General features: G+C 46.1%; 1 protein-coding gene and 1 long non-coding RNA gene across 3 annotated transcripts; one reads left to right on the forward strand and one right to left on the reverse strand.

Moving 5' to 3' along the window:
- Nucleotides 1-1,696: 1,696 nt before the first annotated feature.
- PARD6B (par-6 family cell polarity regulator beta) lies at nucleotides 1,697-19,989 on the forward strand. 2 transcript variants are annotated; one of them, XM_069547040.1, is made up of 3 exons: nucleotides 1,697-2,558; nucleotides 7,853-8,075; nucleotides 16,810-19,989. In XM_069547040.1, the coding sequence occupies exons 1-3, from the start codon at nucleotides 2,508-2,510 to the stop codon at nucleotides 17,640-17,642; spliced, it is 1,107 nt and encodes a 368-aa protein (XP_069403141.1). In that variant the 5' UTR covers nucleotides 1,697-2,507; the 3' UTR covers nucleotides 17,643-19,989. The 2 variants fall into 2 exon arrangements, with proteins under 2 accessions (XP_069403141.1, XP_069403140.1); XM_069547039.1 differs by lacking the exon at nucleotides 1,697-2,558 and adding an exon at nucleotides 2,705-3,222.
- Nucleotides 11,217-11,984, reverse strand: LOC138417229 (uncharacterized). Its single transcript, XR_011248041.1, has 2 exons — nucleotides 11,911-11,984; nucleotides 11,217-11,310 (listed from the first exon to the last, which is right to left on the reverse strand). It is a non-coding gene; the product is annotated as an uncharacterized lncRNA (long non-coding RNA).
- Nucleotides 19,990-20,315: the final 326 nt, after the last annotated feature.

Below are 20,315 nucleotides of genomic sequence, written 5' to 3' on the forward strand. Positions count from 1 at the left end.
ATTTCTGCTGCTTCTCTGGGCTTCATGCTTCTGGAGATAAGCTGAATTTCAGGTCCTGCAAACAAACTTGTGCCTGGAACAGCACTCTCGGAATGAAAGGGCTCCCCTCCTCCATGACACCTTTATCAAAATCAAACTCTTTTCCACATTCCTTCCTTACACAGCCCGGGCGCGTGTGTGACGCAGGCCTCAGAGCAAATTCCGCTTAGGAGATCCAGAAATCTCGGGCCTGACGCTTCCTTCCAGAAAGGAAAGTCCAACAGGGGTGCCACCCCCAGGGGGGAGGGCAGAGAGGACGTGACGACACCTCCAGGAATGCAGGGCCCACGCAGGTGTGTTGGCATCCACGAACTTCCTTTTTAAAAGAGCTTGATAAATCACTACCGATAACAGTAATAAAGCTCAGCCACTCAACACTCCCTCCCACAGCGCCGGGGCCCAGCACCTGGTCCTGGCAGCCAGGGAGAGGGGGTAACAGCTGCGTACAGACATCCTAGTGGTCCCTGGGAGTCCCTGAGACCTTTTCAAGGGGATTCTCAAAGCCGAAACTATTTTCACAACACTAAAATGTCACTTGCTCTTCTCACTCTTCCTTGTTACACAGGTATATGACGGAATTTTCCAGAAGGGATGGGACCTGTGACGATGTCATCTACCTGACGACCGCTGGAATGTGTGCTTGTGTATTTTTCTTAGTATTTCTTTGTATTTACTTATTTGGCTGCACCAAGGTCTTAACTGCAGCGCGTGGAATCCAGTTCCCTGACCAGAGATTGAACCCAGACCCCCTGCATTGGGAACCTGGAGTCTTAGCCACTGGACCATCAGGGGAGTCCCCGTGCTGTGTACCCTGTGTTTTAAACATTTCTCAGTTTTAACTTTGTTTTCTAAATGCACGCTTGTGCAGCATATGGGATCTTATTAAACAGTTCCCCAACCAAGGATTGAACCCACGTTCCCTGTGGTGGAAGCCAAGCGTCTTAATCATGGAACTGCCAGAGAAGTCCCAACAGTTTTCATTTTAATACAATGACTGTTGAAAGACATATCCACACATAAACACAATACCTGGAGGCCCTTCATGATTTTTAAGAGGATTAAGAGGTCTTGAGACCAAACTGCCATGCTGCCCCACCACAGCACCACACTTCATTTCCAGTTTAGCCTGAGTCACACAGCAGGTGCTTTTGAACAGGAGGTCGAGAAGGCAGATTTTACAATGATTCAGCTTGGGATGGTGCCCCTTCCCTCTGGACTTCCACCCAAAATGGCCAGAACAATTTTAAATTCTGCCACAAATACTTGGTGAACTGCACCCTTCAGAGGGGGAAGATGAGAAGCCCACCTTTGAACTCAGGTGGGGCTATGTAAATATGGAGAAGCCATCCTCCCCAGCTCCAGCACCCCGCAGAGACAGAGCTGAGTACCTGCGAGCACTCAGGCAGATGCTACTACTCGAAGTCACAGTGAGCAAAACAGAGGGGTCACTGCCTTTCAGAGCTGTCCTTCTCCAAAATACATGGGGAACCTGGAACTTGACAAAAGGGCTGGGAAGGAGGGGTGCCCGTGTGAGGACGGATGAAGGCAGGGACGGGGCGAGAAAGGCCCAGGGCGCTCTAGCCGAATGCAGCACCCTAGCCAGCTGTTCTTGGCCATTTCAGGTTAGAACTGCCCTCCGCAGGCCCAGGTCCAGCTCACAGGAGAGTTCTACAGTTCTGTGATGAGCCCCTCTGCAGGTGGGTGGGGGGCTCTGGGGCTCTCCTCCTCACCACCCCAGCACTGCCAGTGCTGCAAAGGATCCCTGAGAGGAAAAACTCGGCTCTGAGCATTTAAAGAGAAGGATTCAGTCTTCTGTTATCAAGAACATAGCTTGGTCATTCCACAGGAGGGACAGACAAAACACAAGCTGGCGGCTGTCACTGGTGGACACAGTGAATAGCCCAGAAATGGCTGGAGGGAGAGGAAGATCCTCAAAGGTTAAACATAAATTTAAAAGACAAGGGGGGCGGGGAATCCCTGGAGGGCCGATCTAGAAGTACGGACCTTCGAGGATCCATCCCCGGCCTTTGCCCATTTCCCAGCCCTCCCAGCGCCTACTCGATCCCACGGGACCTGACTGGACTGCAGAAAGTCTCTACCAACGACATTAAGCCAGTAGAGCCCTGCGATTTTTCTCCAGTTACTGTTACAGAGGCGGGAAAACTGGAATTTTGCAATCCGAGTTGCAGCCAGACGACTAAAGGACGCAAATGGGTGACGGAGGGGCGTTGTAGGAGGCTGCAGCATCCCAAAGTGGAAGGCGGTGCAGAAAGCCTGCAGCCCCGCAGCGCCCAGCAACTAGCCGGGAAGAGTGCCCCACGCCCCGGCGGAGCGCGAGCTCCAGCCGGGTACAGAGCAACCAGGCGCGCGCCCGCGCGTGCGCTAAAGGCCCACCCATCCCAGCGCGTCTCCAGGTGCGCTCGCGCTTCCGGCCGGCCTTCGCTGGGCGGAAACTCCAGGACCCGCGCATGCGCTTTGGAGCTCGCCTGCGGGGTCCGGAGCGCCCCTCCCGGCTTCAGGTGATCCCACCCCTCCCTCGCCGCGCGGGACCAATCGAACGGCGGCAGGCGGGCTTTTCGAGCAGGAGGCCCCGCCCACGCGCGGCGCGAGGCGGGTACCGATTGGTTGGCGCCGCGGGCGCAGGTGCGCGCTTCCCATTGGGTGGGGGCGGAGCGCGGGCTGCCGAGGCTTCGGCGGAGGCTGCAGGTGAGCGCGCGCACGCGCCGCGGCGGCGGCCCGGCCTGAGGGGAGGGAGCGCGCGCGCGCGCGCGGGGCCGGCAGCCGAGAGCGAGGCTGCGGCGCGTGTCCCCGCCGCTCCGCCCCCTCCGCCGCCTCCGCCGTCGCGGCCGCCGCCGAGGCCGGGAGGGCGGGCTCCGCGTCCCCGCCCGCCGCGCCGCCAGTCCGACCCTCGGTCCTGCAGCGTGAGGAGCCAGCCGAGCGGGGCCTGGCGCGGAGACGCGAGCCGCGGCCGCCCCTCTGCAGGTGCCTGTGAGGAGGAGCCCGGGCCGCCGCCGCCGCCGCCGCCGCCGCGTCCCGAGCCCGCCGGCCGCGCACTCGCCCCGCGCGCCCCCGAGGGGCGGCCCGGCTGGAGGAGGCCGCCGCGGGCCCGGCCTCAGGATGAACCGCGGCCACCGGCACGGGGCGGGCAGCGGCTGCCTGGGCACCATGGAGGTGAAGAGCAAGGTGCGCGGGCCCGGGCAAGCTGGGGGCCCCCGGGGGCGGGGGGCCGCAGTGACCGGGCCTGGGGCCCCCAGGGGCTGGCCGGGTGTATGGGGCCGCCGGGGCCGCGCTGGGGGGACTTGGGGGCTGGAGACGGTGGGGAATGAACTTGCCGAGGATTGGCGGGGGGGGGGAGCCTTGTGTCCGCTCCCGCCCCCAGGTAAGGCAGGAGCCCCGCCGAGCGCTTAATCCCCTTCCGTGAGAAATCATTCCCCTTCAAGGATGGGAGTCAGGCCCAAGGCATACCCGAGGATGGGGGGGCATTTGAGCGAGCGCAACGTGGTACGAAAGGTTTGGAGGAATTCTGCCTTCTGGCATGTGAGTAAAGAGTTTGAAACATCCGTAGTCACCCAAATGTAAAAGTTAGCCTTTGCTTCCTGTAGGGATTTTTCGAACACGAACTTTGGTATGCATTGAATCTTGTAAAGTGAACACTGTCACCTTTCGGGTGAGTGGCACTTACCAGTTTTGAGTTTGGATGCCCTTCTCATTCCATCCTGCTACTCTTTCAGGTCAAGTGTTTTTTCCCTCTTGACCAACGGTATGCCCATCTGCCGATGACAACGTGTGGGTATCCTCTGAATTCCTAAATTGCAAGGCTCCCTGAGCAGGACAGTGTATCGGGATTAGTGAGGGAATGCTTTCTAAGGGAGGTTTTGAGCTGGAATTTGAAGACGATCGGCAGCCCCAAGAACATTCTCAAGCAAGCATTTCATGAATTGAAGAGCCAGAAGGGACTTAGATAATCTAGTCTGATTCTCGGAGAAGACAGGGGCTCAGAAAGGTTTTGACTTCAACAAGCTCTGCTTTTTATGACAAAACCTTAAAGCCCTTTTTACAAGATAAGTTTTAGGCCTTCTGGAATACTAAAGAGAGCACACGGAGCTGAGCCCCCTGAACGTTTAAAATAAGAGTTGGAAAGATCAAGACACAGGGAAGAGTAGGAGAAAAGGAAAAGCGTATTAACTTCAAAAATAATGAAACCTTACTGAATATAAGATAACAGGGATGGGGTAGAAGGGAGAACGCAAAATCAAGGAGTGATTTTCAGTGGAGAGTAAGGAAGGCTCTCTGGGGTAGAAGGGTTTTTATTATCTGGAGTTGATAAGTGAAGTCCTGTAAGTTGCCATAACTGAGATCTGCATTCATTTTTAACATTTTAAGACATCATTTTCAACTTAACTGGTATCACAGTAGGTACTAATTTCAAAAACCCTTCTGCTTAATAAGAACAGAAATATAGCAGGTTCAGAAATACACTGTCTCCTGTGTCCTCCATGGAATTGCCATGGCAAATTGAAGTGACATGCTTGAACTAAGAGTTAAGATAACAAAATATATAGAGAGTTTTTCCTCTAGCATATAGTGGTAGTAGTGGTTCTGTGGCCAATGGTTGAACCTTCTCACAGCATTTCTGTTATAAATCTAGTTTGGGTTTGTGGGAGTTGAGGTTAAGAAAAGAAAAACACGATATTGCATAATCTTAAAATTCAGTTTGTGGTCCTAATCTTGGTAGCAAGTCTTTAACTTTTTATCATAGGAAAAAAATGAGTAGGGATTCTAGGTGCTCTGATTAAATACAGTCAAATGGTAATTTATCTTTCAGATTAGGAAACCTTGAGCGTGTAGGGACTAGAATTTCAGGCTTTCCATGCTTCTCTTCTGTCAACTGGTTTGTGAATCTTTCCCACACTACCCATTATATATTTGGCCTGCTCTTCTGGTAAACCGTAGCTCTTAAACAGAATCAAGGGTCCCACTCATTCTAGCTGCTGATCAGTAGGCACAGGGGAGGTACAGTTTCCAGTGCGTCTCTGACACCTTGTGTTTTAACTGTACATTTATTTTTAAGGGGTTAAAGAAAAGCACTTGACATCTTCACCATTTAAACAATATTTGGACAGATAGGTGAAACAATATGTCCATTTTCACTGCTTTGGTGGTAATATTACAGCTTTTTACAAAGTTGATAAGGAAGAGGTTGTGACCCCAACTCTGTGGTATGCAGATCCACATTTCAGGATTTCTTTTTCTTCTACATAAAAAGCAAGTTGTCAACGTCATGTCTTTGCTCATGGAAGGAGAAAATGGTACAAATAAAGTAATGGATCATGCAAATATAAGTATAGTTAAGTTGTGATACCAGTTACCATGTGACTTTTCTTTACAGTAACTTTCTGGTAACATTTATCTTCCTGTATCTATAGAGTTGAGAGAGCTATTAATAATCAAGGAGATGTCCTTCAGCAGTCTTGGATGTCAAAGACCTGGAATAGTCATTGAGCTGTACATTTCCTGGTTATTATTCATGGGGAACCAATACTAAAATCAAGTTTACATTTCTAAAGTGTTGTACCTAAAAATGCTGGGTGATGGGTGTCCATCCCCATGACCAGGCCAAACTAGACCAGGCTAAAAAAAAGTTTGAATAGTTGTTGATTGAGTCTTAATTTTATCTCTATTTTTGTATTTTTTTTCACGTGGTAAAAAGTTCTCTTAATCCTGTTGTGCTGCAAGAATCATAACAATTTCTCTTTTTTTTCTGCTAACTTTGCAAAAGGGCACATCTACTGTGAAGCCTTACAATTTCCCATTGTTTTTATCATAACATTTAAGCAAGAGGAAAAAAAAAGTGTCGAGCAAAGAATTTTTATCCACAAGCTTTAGCAAAAACATTGCAGCCCTAAAATATTCAATTATTAGCTGTTACTCCCGTTCACCAGGGGAAGTAATAAAACCTGGGGATGAATCAGAATGCACTGGGATGTTGCGATACCAGAATAAAGAAAATGGAGGAGAAACTATGACTTTTGATAACATCATAAGACTGACTCTGATATGAAGGGTGTTCCTCAGTTTTTATTTACTTTGAAACGTGAAGGTGTGACTAAACTTTTTGAGTGCTTTAGGTGTGAGTCACCTTATTTTCTTGACAAATGTTAGTGTTTACGTTTGAGGAATGTGTTTCGGAAACTTTTAATTTATTAGAAGTAAGAGGTGGTTTCAGTGAGTTTTCATTTTAATTGAAAACTAGCAAATAGTGTGGGTATAAGCGAGGCAGATACACTTGCCATAACAAAAGAGGTGAATCCAGCGAGCCCAAGGGACCCTTGGGATGTGAACGGACACATTTGTAACCAAATAATTCCAGTAGGGACTTTGCCTGCATGATGTTTAAGGCCTTGTTGGTAGTACAGCTAGTGTTACTATCCAATAATAGATACTTAGAGGAAAAAGGAATTCAGTGGTCAAATAAATTTGGCACACAGTTTGTTTTGAAAATTTTTTCTGTTTTAATCAACCCCAGGGCTTTACCTCGCCTTTAATAACTGGTCTCCCCAGTGATTCCCAAGAGCATGATTATAGTTATATAGCATTTCCCAAATGTGTGTGACTGGGGCACTTTTTGAGGAAGGCTGATGAATCTTTCTTAGGTTTCCACATTTGAGGAAATGCTGTGCTGGTTCCATAGTAGGTCACAGATCCTGTTTGTTATGGACTGGATGAAGCCAGTCCTTCGTGTCAGATAAGAACCACCGAAATCATGCGGCATTTGGGTTCTAGAGTAGGGAAGCAGATGTGAGTATGAGAATTGTGAGGATAAATACTGGGTATGATGGAAGTACTGTCCTCCCTGTTTGTGTGGTTCCTTAATACCGCTCATATAATTATTCTCTTTACCCACTAATTGCTGAGCTCGGGTGCAGGCCCGAGCCTTTCATTCTCTAGGGCCTAGCACTGTGCCAAGCACATAAACACTTTTGCATTAATTGGATGGTTGTACGACATATATTTAATGTATTAATAAAAGTGCCTTTTTTTTTAAGATTAACATACGGAAGACACTTCCTGTCTTTAGACTCATTTCTTCTATAATATGCCTCCATTCATATGGCGCCTTGATGCCAAGAAGTTCAAAGTCCTGCTTGCTTGTGCTGCAGTTAATTCCTGCCACTTCCTATGAAGCTGTTACTCCTTTGATTGGGGAAGAAACCTGGATGCTTTTTGCTGACAGTCAAAATAAAGACTTAGGCTCATCTCTGTTACCCCGTGGCCTGAGTGAGGAGGGAAGACTGTTGTCAGGATCCGGACTCCACACAGGGTTTGTTTGAGCTGAGTCACTCTGCAGGACAGTCCCCAGTGGGGCCTGGGTACCCCGGGGATTAAGTCGAACCTGCATCTCTTGAAGGGGATGCCCTTCAGAGATACAGCAGTGAGCAGGCACATTTCTGTGTCTCCCCTAGGCCGTTTTATCTCCAGATAATGAGGTTTCTAGGGGCTTCCCTGGTGGCTCAGCTGGTAACAAATCCGCCTGCAGTGCTGGAGACCTGGTTCGATCCTTGGGTTGGGAAGATCCCCTGGAGAAGGGAAAGGCTACCCACTCCCGTATTCTGGCCTGGAGAGTTCCATGGACTGTATAGTCCATGGGGTCGCAAAGAGTCAGACATGACTGAGCAACTTTCACTTTCAGTGAGGTTTCGACTGTGTGGTTGAAACTGTCTTCTTTATTAAAGGAAACTCGTATCTGTGAATTTTTCTATGTCATGCCTTGTAAGATTGGATCCTGTTTTAAAGTTAATATGTTTGTTTGTAGTTTGGAGCTGAATTTCGCCGGTTTTCACTGGAAAGATCAAAACCTGGAAAGTTTGAGGAGTTTTATGGATTACTGCAACATGTTCATAAAATACCCAATGTTGACGTTTTAGTAGGCTATGCAGACATCCATGGCGATTTACTACCTATAAATAATGACGACAATTATCACAAAGCTGTTTCAACGGCCAACCCACTGCTTAGGATCTTTATACAGAAAAAGGGTAAGTACCAACATCCAGAGAAGTTGTTTGAGAATTAGAAGTTGTTAATTTTCCTCATTGATAGGATATACAGAGTTTGCCACAAATTTAAGGAATTAGACATTTTATGTGAATCTTATTAGCAAATTAACAAGTGAGTTAAGACATCTGTGATATTATTGGTTTATTAACATCTTTACACTTAATTAAGTGCACTTTAGAAAGTTGTGATTACTTTGTAAACCTTTAGATTCTTTTTCTTAATGGAAATTAGGAATATATTGAATCTTCGCGTTGAATGTGATTTTGTCCATTCAGAAAGATGTGGTAGGAAGAGTGTGGCTTTGGAGTCAGAGAAACATTCTCGACTTCCCTGGTGGCTCAGAAGGTAAAAGCATCTGCCTACAACGCGGGAGACCTGGGTTCGATCCCTGGGTTGGGAAGATCCTCTGCAGAAGGAAATGGCAGCCCACTCCAGTATTCTTGCCTGGACAGAGGAGCCTGGCAGGCTGCAGTCCATGGGGTCGCAGAGAGTCGGACACGACTGAGCGACTTACGTATACGTACATAAGGTGACTCTGGTGGTAAAGAACCCGCCTGCCGATGCAACAGACATGAGTTGGATCCCTGGGTCAGGAAGATCCCCTGGAGGAGGAAATGGCAACCCACTCCAGTATTCTTGCCTGGAAAATCCCATGCACAGAGGAGCCTGGAGGGCTGCAATTCATGGGGCCACAAAGAGTCACAACTTTGAAATACTGTGTTTACTACTTACTAGGTACTTGACGGAAAGCTATTTACTTTTCCAGGTTGCAGTGTCTTTATCTACAGGAGGAGCATGCCATCTCATGGCATTGCTGGGGGTTTAACTGAGCTCAGTGCTTCCGGGTTGCAGTGTCTTTATCTACAGGAGGAACGTGCCATCTCATGGCATTGCTGGGGGTTTAACTGAGCTCAGTGCAGAGCCTTGGCGTGTACTAGGCCTCCTCTAACTGTTGGCTTTCCTCTAAGGTGTTTCTCACAGAAAATACAATTAGTTAATTATCTGAAAATTAGTAAGTCATCATTTTGGAGGAATGTAAACATTGATAATTGGTCTTGCAGAAGAAAGTTTTAAATAACCACTGTATATGGCAAGCACTGCAACGTATTTTGACTTTTAAAAGCCCTAAAAAGATTTGTTTTGCCTTTGTGGCCTCTTCCGTGTGTGTCTCTGTGTCTGCCTGTAGATGGGCGCCATGCATGCTTCTGCTTCCTTTGTCTTTGGAAAATGAGGAGGTTTGGAAAGGCAGCATGACAGCCTCCAGCCCAGCACTGGTGGGATGATTAAAGCCTGACTGTGCTTGTAAACCGACCCAGAGCAGTCAGAGAGTGGGCTGAGATTACCCTTGAAGGCGAAACTTTATTTCAAACCAGTTGATAAGCTTTGGACCACTCCCAGGGCTCTGAAATTCCACTGATTGTGTATCTTTGCTTCTGGGTTTGGAGGAACTCAAGTCCACCAACAAAAGAGACCTCCGAGGGTAGGTAGGGTAACTTAGGTCTGTACCACCTGACTATTTACGAAATAGTTAGAATCACACAAATTCGTTTTCCCAGAGACCCCTGAGACGGGTTTCCTCAGTAAGTGACAGGAGCCTGGTACAGCTAGGATGTTACTCCGGAAGACTCGTGGGCTGTTGAGGATGAATCTGAGTGAGTAGCAGGCAGCTGAGAGACGCTGCCCGCTTCCACCCCAGCAGGAGACGAGGTGAGGTAGATAAAGGGGAGGACTTGAGAGGCACCACGCTCCTCACCAGATGTCAGAGAGCTCAGGAGTCGTCCAGCAGAAGATAGCTTGTTGGACTCGAGCCTGATTGCTGGGACAGGGCCATAAAACAGGCACAGTTTGGAAGAGAGATTGAGTCAGAAGGAAAACTGGTTTCCTCTTAGGCCAGAAAAAAAGCTTATCTGGCTGGTGAGTTTCAGCCTTGTCATGCACAAAATCAGAAATGGTGGGCAAAGAGTTGAAAGTCTGCAGAAAGCGATAGTTGAAATTTTTGGGAGTATACAGAAAAGCTAGCAGAGACGAAGACCAGGGCTAGTTATTAGAAAGCTATGCATAGAATGTTGGAGAAGAGGACGCCAGTGAAGACAAGACGTGAGTGGACTCGTCAGTTTAAACAGAATAATTTAAGCCATTATTGTTGAATAAAGGGCCTTCCTTGTTAGCAGTTGTAATTTTCATTACAAATTTAGTTGCTATTTGGAAGTGTATTTAAATGTAGAATGACTATTTTTAAACTACTGCCATCTGACAAACTTGTTGGATTATCCCCTTTGTTAAAAAGATTATAGGCTGTGGATTATACGATCACATGTTTATGTTACTGGCATTGTAACACTCATAGGATTTATCCCAGCCTCTTTGAAGGGTGGTTATCTTCTGCTAGTCCCTTCTTCAAAAAGGGACTTTGGAAGTAAACACAGTGAAGAGAAAGTTTTCTGTGCAGCAGAGGTAGGTGTCCAGTAGGATTCATAGCTTAGAATTTGATTTAGAAAAAGGTGGTGTGTTCAGCAGCCGATTTTTGTTTTTAATACAAGTATGACTTAAGCAAAAAATGCAAAGTCAGTCAGTCGATTCATTCCCACTTAAAACCTTCCAGTGGCTGCCATCGCGCGCAGAGCAAGAACCTTCCTGATCTGGGCCCACAGATCCTCGTCCTCCCCTTCCCCCGTCCTCCTCTCCAGAACCACGACAGCCCCGCTGGCTGGGTTTCCGCCACCCCCCGACTGCCCACCAGCCTGGGTGCGCTTGCCGCCGCCTCCGGGCATGCACGTGCTGTTCCTCCATAAGGAACGCTTTTCCTGCAGCTCAGCCCGAGGCTGCCTGCTTGCCCTCAGGCCTCAGTGCGGGTGGCTGTCTCAGAGGGGCCTCTTCCGACCACCCCAGCTAGGGCCCCCACCGCCCCACGTTTACCAGATTGCCCCCTGGAGACCTGGAATCACCTGACTTAGGCAGCGTTAACGTGTTTGTGGTCTTACAGAGTTATGCAGTGCCCTGCAGTTCGTGGCGATACTTTTTTTCTTTTAAACAAAGCTGGACAGATGCTTGAGTAGAACGCTGATTCTACGTAATCTTTAATGAGCATTAAATTCAGGAAACTAATATAAAACATGATATTAAGTATAGTTACTTTTTATTGCTTAATGATAACGTTTTCTGTGTTTCTGGTCCGCGGCTCCAGTTTAGGAATCAGCAGGGCAGTGGGTTGCACTTGATGTGGCGCAAAAAGACAGACAGAAAAACAATTTTAAAATTTGAAACCATGTGACCTGTTAAAATCTGGTACACTGTATCAAGTAAGGTTTCTCTGAACTTCATAGCGTGATTTTGGAGGCCACATTATTGCGTATCTTGAAAAGTTTTGTGTTTTACAGCCATCTGTCGTTAGAGGGGAAAACCCTAGGCACTGTTTCTAGGGCTGTTATCGTAGAAGCAAGGATCAAAACAGAAAAACTTGATATCTTAAAAGTTATTTTCAGAGAGGATTCCCAGGTCTTTTGCCCTCCCCCTTCGCCCTGTTGGAGTTTAGAATTTCCTTATTTATTTGAGGGAAAAAGAGTTTTCCTTCTCTTGTACAGGTGGTTGTTGTATGGAAAACAATCTTAGACAATATTTAAAGGTTACACCTTTAAAAGAAAAACAACTGTATTCCAGCAAAAAAACCCAGTAAAAGTACTCAGGTCATCCCTGTAGGTTTAGAGGATGGCCAGGGAAATGTGTGTTTTTTCCAAAGCTCATCCTGATGATCAGCCAGGTCTGAACCCCACTGACACGCGTGGACTCCTCGCCAGATCTGATCAGGATACCTACACCACAGCTTCTTGCCACATTGCCGCCGACTGTTTTTGTATGCCATCAGACAAACACGTGTACTGCAGGTTTTGTCAAAGGAGCATGTTGGGGACACTTCTGGTCTTGCTTTAAGCCTCGTCTGTCTTATGACACGGCCTTATGGCCCAGATACCTGGAACCGGGTGGCCCTTCAGCCACCTCTTAGAACTCTGCCGTGTAGTAGATGTGACTTGGGAGATGTGTTTTAAGGTTATCTTTTAATGAGTTGGGTTTAATTCAGAAATGGCCTAGTAAAGTGAAGTTGCTCAGTTGTGTCCGGCTCTTTGCGACCCTGTGGACTGCAGCCCACCAGGCTCTTCCGTCCATGGGATTCTCCAGGCAAGAATACTGGAATGGGTTGCCATTTCCTTCTCCAGGGGAATCTTCCCAACCCAGAGATCGAACCCAGGTCTCCCGCATTGCAGGCAGATGCTTTAACCTCTGAGCCACCAGGGACCTAAGGAAAATACATTTTAATAGTTGTAAAAAAAAATAGTTTAACAAAAGAAATAAAATTAAGTGAAATAAAAAGAAACTGCAGAGAAACCTCTCACAGTCGACACCAGTTGCTTCTGTCAGAAACCCGGCTCCTTTGACACGTCCTTTTTTTTTTTTCAATCAGCCCGTCACCAAGCCTATTGAAACTGCGCTCTAATTATTTTTCAGGCTTATCTCCCCATCCCCATTGCCTCTGCTCCAGGCCAGGCGCTATCCTGAATCGCCCGCAGTAGCCTCCTACCTTGCCCCGCAGGTCCCTTCTCCAGCTCGCAGCCAGAAAATCCTTGGGGTTTCTTCCCTTTGGCCTTAGGCTGAAGTCCGGAACCCTCCCCACTTCCCCTGGGGGCCAGTGTCTGTCTGCAGGGCCCTGTCTGCTGACTTGGCTCTAGCTCCTCCCTGCTCCCCTCCCTCCTACCCGGTGAGCTGCTGTTTCTTTTCCAGTCTCAGCATAAGCTTCACTTCCCTGAGCAAGGCTGGCAGTGCCCTTGTACACCCACTGACAGGCTCCCTCAACCCAGGGTACTTCACAGCTCTTGGCACCTCTGTAATCATAATGGTTTCCGGTTCTCAGTCAATTGCCGTCTCTGTTAGTCTGTGAACACCTGGAAAGCCGAGTGCCTCCGCGCAGTTTGTGTTGGATCTGTGGCACAGAGCGCAAGGCTTGGCCACGCAGCAGTAGGTGCTGCTTAAGTAGCTGGTGGTTGATTTTTCTTATATTAGAAACTGAAGGGATCTGCAGAACTTGAATACTGCTTTGAGTGATGTTTAATCCTTTTAAAAAGCTGCCACATCTATTTCATTTTAACCATTTTGGATGAGAACAAACGTTGGCAAACTTGGGCTCGCTGGCTGTCTTGTAACAGTTTTCATGGAAACACCCATGCTCACTCCCTTCTGTATTGCCTGCAGCTGCTTTTACAACAGAGATCGTGTGACTTACAGGACCCTGAAATATTTATGGTACAACTCTTTACAGGAAAAAGGTTGTCCACCCCTTGACTAGAGGAGTTCCCCAAACTATTTAATTCTTCCATGTCTTCCAGCAGAACCTGAAACAGATCGTGGTCTTAAACTTTCTTGATGACTCTCCCAGGAACGGTCGCTGTTTTGTTAACTGTGCAGGGACGTTTCTGGGATTTGTAGAAATACTTTGTTCGTCGTGAGGTTTGCTTCATATTCGCTGTAGGCTTCTATTTTTGTGTCTGCGCCTGCCACTCACTAGTGGACCCTCAGTCCTGATTCATGACTTTGAGCTGAGGAATGAGGTAACCAGGGGTTTGGGGATTAATGTTTAAATAATAAGAGGCTCAGAGGGAGGGCCTACAGGGCTCCCTCTCGGTGACTAAAGCAACAGGAGCTTTCTGTGTGTAAGGAAGTGAGACATCCAGCCTGGCTGTTCGGCGGCATTCCAGGTGGAGGTCCTCATCCATCTTGGTGAGCTGAGCTTGTCAGGCTCGGGATAGGTGAGGCGTTGCTGCACGAGCCGGTATCACGCGCTGTTGCGTCAGCCTGGGTTTATGCAAGTGAAAGGTTGCCGTGAGCCAGGTTTCCAACCCTCGGCCCCATTCCGAGTTTTGTGCTGTGACAGACGTGCTCAGGTGGAGCAGCAGCTCTGGGCCCTGTGTGCGTTCACCTTTACACTTTAAACTGACACCCTGCACCCTGGCTTTCTGCCAAATATTTCTTTTCCCAGTGGCTGGAAACTGATTAGCTAGATGGGGGAACAAAGGTGCCTTTGTACTGGAGCATATTGCTTTTGAGAATTTAGCAGAGAGCATTCAAACAGAGTCTGGAGGCTATGCCAAATCATGCAGATTGGGGGAGGGTCTCTTGGTCAGGTTTCCCATGAGTAGGTATGTAGGCAACTTGGTTTTGTTCTCTGTATTGTCCAAAATTTCCCACGTAAAAATTGTGTGAGCTTTCTTAATTGATTATAAAATGACACATACAGTTCTGAATGAATACAGGAGAAGATTGTTGAAAGATTTTTGGCCACATTTTGCCCCAAAGATTGTTTTTGTCAGTGGATTTATTTCCCAAGCCAAATTATAAATAAATTTCTGTCTTTGTAAGAACACAGTGTAAATACTTTCTCCATAAGTGAAGCAAAATTATCCCTGGGTGGTAAAAGTGCCCCCAAATTAGGTACCCCTGGTCTTGTACATTTCTCTGAAACTAGCTTCTGAGGAGTGTTCAGGCACCCTGAGGAAACATCGCTGAAGTTCTCCAGGCTCTGACACACAGTGTTCACTTAGCATTCCCTGAATGACGTGGACGTGCGCACTGCTGGTCTAGTAAGAAAACTGGGCCAGTCTTCTGCCTGTAACGTATTTTGTACCCTTCAGTTCAGTCGCTCAGTCGTGTCCGACTCTTTGTGACCCCATGGACTGCAGCACGCCAGGCCTCCCTGTCCATCACCAACTCCCGGAGTTTACTCAAACTCATGTCCATCGTCGGTGATGCCATCTAACCATCTCATCCTCTGTCATCCCCTTCTCCTCCTGCCTTCAGTCTTTCCCAGCATCAGGGTCTTTTCAAATGAGTCAGCTCTTCGAATCAGGTGGCCAAAGTATTGGACTTTCAGCTTCAGCATCAGTCCTTCCAATGAATATTCAGGACTGATTTCCTTTAGGATGGACTGGTTAAATCTCCTTGCAGTCCAAGGGACTCTCAAGAGTCTTCTCCAACTTTTACTCCTGTTTGTACCCTTAACTTCCTATGAAGTGAAGCTAATGTAGTCATCAATAAGGAGGCTGAGAGTCAATAAGGGGACAAGAAACTGGAGGTGGAAGCCGTGTTGCAGACACAGGCTGGTGGCGTTCCTGTCGCTCTGTAGTGTTGGTTGAGACTAGGACTTTAGTTCTTGGGGTGGTGGGGGTACTTTTGTCTTTTTAAATTCTTATTAATGTTTTTAATCCTTGGAGATTCTTTTTAGTTCATCCTCACTCTATTTTTGAAACGTGGTTTCACCTTCTGTGACTGCTGTTAATGCTGTTGCCTCATCCTCTGATGAGGTGTGTGGCTTGTAGGCTGTCGACCTCCCGCTGTGCGATGTAAGATCACGTTTTAATGTCCTGTTCTCCCTATTTGACATCAGAAATAATCAGTAGCTGACTTGAAGAATAAGTCACTCCCCACTCCCAGGTGTTACTTTGCTTAAACAGGTTATTGTAGTTATTTAATTGGGTGCAGCATTTTAAAATGGGAAGATTTTTTTAAACCTAAAAATACAAGACTCTCTGACAAGCTGGACTGGCCACACAGATTCCCACAGTCCTTGAAGAGAAGCTGCCTGGAGCAAGAGAAGCCACGCGGTTAACGGGGCAGGTGCGCTCAGCTTTGCCAGAACCCTCCCCCTACCTGTTGTGTCTGTCTCAGCTCAGCCTCTGTGAAAAGTGGGAAAATTAAAGATTACGAACTTGCCCAGAAAACTGAGGGAGAGTGTACTTGCAGAAGACCAGAATTCTGTGTTTGATACACGTTCGTTTAATTTCATTGTGATTTTATGTGTGTTATCCATTACACTAAATTACAGGCGGACCTTGGATATATTGTGGGTTCAGTAAAGCGATTATCTCAATAGAGTGAGTCACGTGAATGTTGGCACAAATAAGTGCATTATGTCTAAAAAAAACACTTCATTTTAAAATACCTTTTAGCTTAAAAGAAAAAAATGTAACCTGAGCCCACAGTGAGTCATCATCTTTTTGTGATAGTGACATCAACAATCACAAGTTTGAAATACCGCAAGAGTGAACCAGCTGTGACCCAGAGACACAAAGTGAACAAGTGTTGTTGAAAAAATGGCGTTCAGAGACTTGCTCGACGCAGGGTTGCCACAGACCTTCAGTTTGTTTAAAAAAAAAAGAATTATCTGTGAGGCACCATAAAAAGAGATCTGTCTGTACGGTCTGCCCAACCTCTAAAACAGGTATTTGAGCTTCAGAAGTGTCCAATTTCATGTCATTAAGTCAAATATAAACATGCAAATTGGAGGGTTTTGAACAAATGTAGGGAAAATACAGTGCAGATAACTTGTTATAAATGGTGTGAGAACGTGTGTGTGAGGCTTATCAGAATTTCATGTGCCGTATTTAATGTTTCATAAAATCCTTGAGCTTCATAAAATCTAACCTCAACTTTGGGTTAGGGGTTATTTCACGGGGAATACTTGAGAGGGCCCCCTAGTGGTTTTTCCTGGCACAGCATGTCTTCCTACTGCTCTCCGTTTTTTATCTGATAGAAACGGGCTAATATTTAACGAGTTTTGTTTCTGTACCAAATATGTTTGGAGTTGCCCTTTCTGTACAGATTCCACCATAGATAAACGTGTATTTTCATAGCATTCCTATAATTATTTTATTTTATTTGTTTGAACAGAAGAAGCAGACTACAGTGCCTTTGGTACAGACACACTAATCAAGAAGAAGAATGTTCTAACCAACGTGCTGCGGCCCGACAACCACAGAAAAAAGCCGCACATCGTCATCAGCCTGCCCCAGGACTTCCGACCTGTGTCTTCCATCATCGACGTGGACATTCTCCCGGAAACGCACCGCCGGGTGCGTCTCTACAAGTACGGCACAGAGAAACCGCTGGGCTTCTACATCCGGGACGGGGCCAGCGTCCGGGTGACCCCGCACGGCCTGGAGAAGGTCCCGGGCATCTTCATCTCCAGACTCGTGCCGGGGGGCCTGGCTCAGAGCACGGGGCTGCTGGCTGTCAATGACGAAGTCCTGGAGGTGAACGGCATCGAAGTCTCCGGGAAGAGCCTTGACCAAGTCACCGACATGATGATCGCCAACAGCCGCAACCTCATCATCACGGTGCGGCCGGCCAACCAGAGGAACAACGTCGTCCGCAACAGCCGGACTTCGGGCAGCTCCGGCCAGTCGACCGACACCAGCCTCCCCAGCTGCGCGCCGCCGCCGGAGCCCAGCCTGGAGCCGGGGGAGGACGACAGCGACGAGGAGGAGGACATCGTCATCGAGGACAGCGGGGAGCCGCGGCAGATCCCCAGGGCGGCACCCAGCGCCGAGAGCCTGCAGTCGCTCTCGCAGGTAGAGCTCAGTTTCGAATCTGGGCAGAACGGTTTCATCCCTGCCAACGAAGTGAGCTTACCACCGGTAGCAGGTGGCGCCCACACGGAGTTCGAAACGCGTGCTCCAGACCAGAAACTCTTAGAGGAAGACGGAACAGTCATCACACTATGAGACCGTCACGGCTTGAATGTCTTCTGAAGGAGGATGCCGCGGAGACTCTTTGTAAATTTGGCTAGTTGCAAGCGTTATATACCTCTGAACAAGCGATCTGGGATAGGCATGAAAAAAATATATATCTCTCGCAAGCTTAAAATGTTATTGAAATAGTTTGATAATTCATATAAACTTCGGTGGGTTAAAGGTAAATTCAAGTCTAAAACAAAGGGGCCTTTGCTACTGAAATGATGTGCTTCTGCTGTTTTGCCTATAGAGCACTGGATGTCGGAGCACGTTTCCCAGAACTAAACACCCTAAGGACTAGATCGTTTCTGTTTGAAGTGGTTGCATATTTAACCTGCTGTGCAGAGCCTGGTTAATTTTTCCCTTAACTATATTTTTTAATTTCTAATGTGAAGAAATCTATCAATTCAGTACTTTGGGGACCTTGGCTCCTATATGCCCCCTATTTTATTTTGACTTTTTAAATGTTGTTCCTCTGTTGCTAATTGTAACAGTTTTTGCAAATGCTTCCCCCCCTCCCCCATTTCTAAGAAATCAAACCAACTGTTTTTTAGGGGCTGCTTCGACTTAGAAAGCACTGAAGCAGTGTTCCTGAATTAAGAAACTCCTAGCAGTCCTTCAGATCTGCGTTTGGCCCTCCTGTAACTTCCACATTTACAGACTCATTCCATTCAGGCATCCCTTAAATGTTGTGAACGGCAGTTCCATCGCCCCTGCTGATGTGGGCGGCTGGCCCATGCCTTGTCCTCATTCCGACTCTCGTGGGAAATCATCCCTTTCTTAAGTTTGTGTATTTTGTTGGTCTGCCTTTATACCCTTTCAGTGTGTTTGAGTAGTGTGAATGATTCTCATTTAGAAAAAACACACCCAGACTGAGATTTTTATACACAGGACATCCTTGTGCACTTTTTATATGAACGTTTTGGGTTTTCCTTGGTGAGGTTTGTAGGAACACTGCCTTCACGTTATGGAAAGCATGTAGTATTCACCTTTGACAGGTAGAGTGTGTCTCGATTAATGTTAGGAGGCTATTTATTACTTTCTGATGCATCCACTTAGAACAAGGTAAGAGTGAGGCTGCTAACTTTGTTCCTTGCCTGGTTTCGTTGTATGAGATGCGCAGGCACTACCGTAGCTTGTATATAAAGACTAAGAAGAGTAGGAACTACATGAGCTCCCTGTGGCTTACCGATGATGTTGCTCTCAGAGTTATTTATTGATTAATTTTATGGTAGGGCTAGAATGGATACCTTATAACAATTGTGTGCTATTAAAACAATGAAGAATCGAATGACTCCGTTTTGAAGGATATTTTCTCTCTGTGGTAAAAGTATATGAAGAGAAGGTGATTAAATGAAGATCACTTGACTCAGAATACTTCAGCGTATTTTGTTCACATTGTACCACCAAACATATTATCACTAAACTATTAACTGCACAATGTTATGTAACACAGTGTACTTTTTGTTGAATTCATAGAAATTCTTCCACTTATTTAACCACTATTTTTTAATGGCATTCCAGGTTTAACATTCTGTTGAGTTTTACCAATTTAACTCTTGAATGGCAAAATGTTAGTAAGTAGAGGTTACATTTCATTTATATTACAAGCGGTGCAGGGGTTCAACATTTTAAGTAAAAATACTTTCACATACTACCTCTCTTTTTCTCTCTCTCTCTTTTTTTTTTAACAAAGTTTTAACATCAGAACTGTTCTCTTAGGGGAAGAAATACTTCAGGGCTTGACTTTTTGAACAACTTTTAACTGTAAAAATACAGATCTGTCTTGTATGTATTCATGAAAATGGAAATCAAAGCTGCTAGTGCTTTTTATTTTAATTGTCCTGCCAGAAGTATATGTCAGTGGTCTTTTCAACTGGATCTGTCACTTAAATTATTGGTGAAGTAATTGATTACTAGACATATTGTAAAACCAATAGATCTTGGTTATACAATAAAATGTCAATTCATTGGTAGTCTGAATTGTTTCAAGTGTACCTTATTAACAAAATATCAGTGGATTCACCTTAAAATTTTATAGTACTAAATGTCAAGCTAACTGTGAATTTTGTTCTGTATCTTAAGTAAGTTTATGATAATGTCCTCATGAGCTATCAACAAAATATATGTACTTTTGTGAACTATGAATTTTCTAATTAAATTTTACATGCAACATGATTTTTACATGAATGATACTTTGTTTAAACTATCAAATGTCAGTATTTTACTACAATTTTATTATAAAATGTACATTATCACTAAATGAACTTTGATTTTAAAAATCAAATTAGCTTTAGTTGTATATTATTTTTTACAAATAAAGATAGACTTGTATAAAGGCTGCCTTCTTGTTTGCAAAAATACGTGAAAAGTCACCCAACAAGTATTTAGCAACCACCCAAAATAGAAAATGAAAAGGGAGAAGATTGCTAAAATGAAAAGGGAGGAAATTGCTACTTTACAACAAGATCCTAGCTTTCTTAACTTTTAAAAACTCAACACCTAGAATTTCGGTGATTAGGACTCCTCACTTTAACTGCTGATGGCCCAGCTTAGGGTTAGGGCATTTGAAATGTGGTTAAATTCGGAGAATGTAAGAGGTTATACATGATACCCATCCAGAATTATCACTTAGATATTTGATTATTTGAAATTAGACAAAAG

This window comes from Ovis canadensis, chromosome 13 (genome assembly GCF_042477335.2).
Source record: "Ovis canadensis isolate MfBH-ARS-UI-01 breed Bighorn chromosome 13, ARS-UI_OviCan_v2, whole genome shotgun sequence".
NCBI classification, from domain to species: domain Eukaryota; kingdom Metazoa; phylum Chordata; class Mammalia; order Artiodactyla; family Bovidae; genus Ovis; species Ovis canadensis.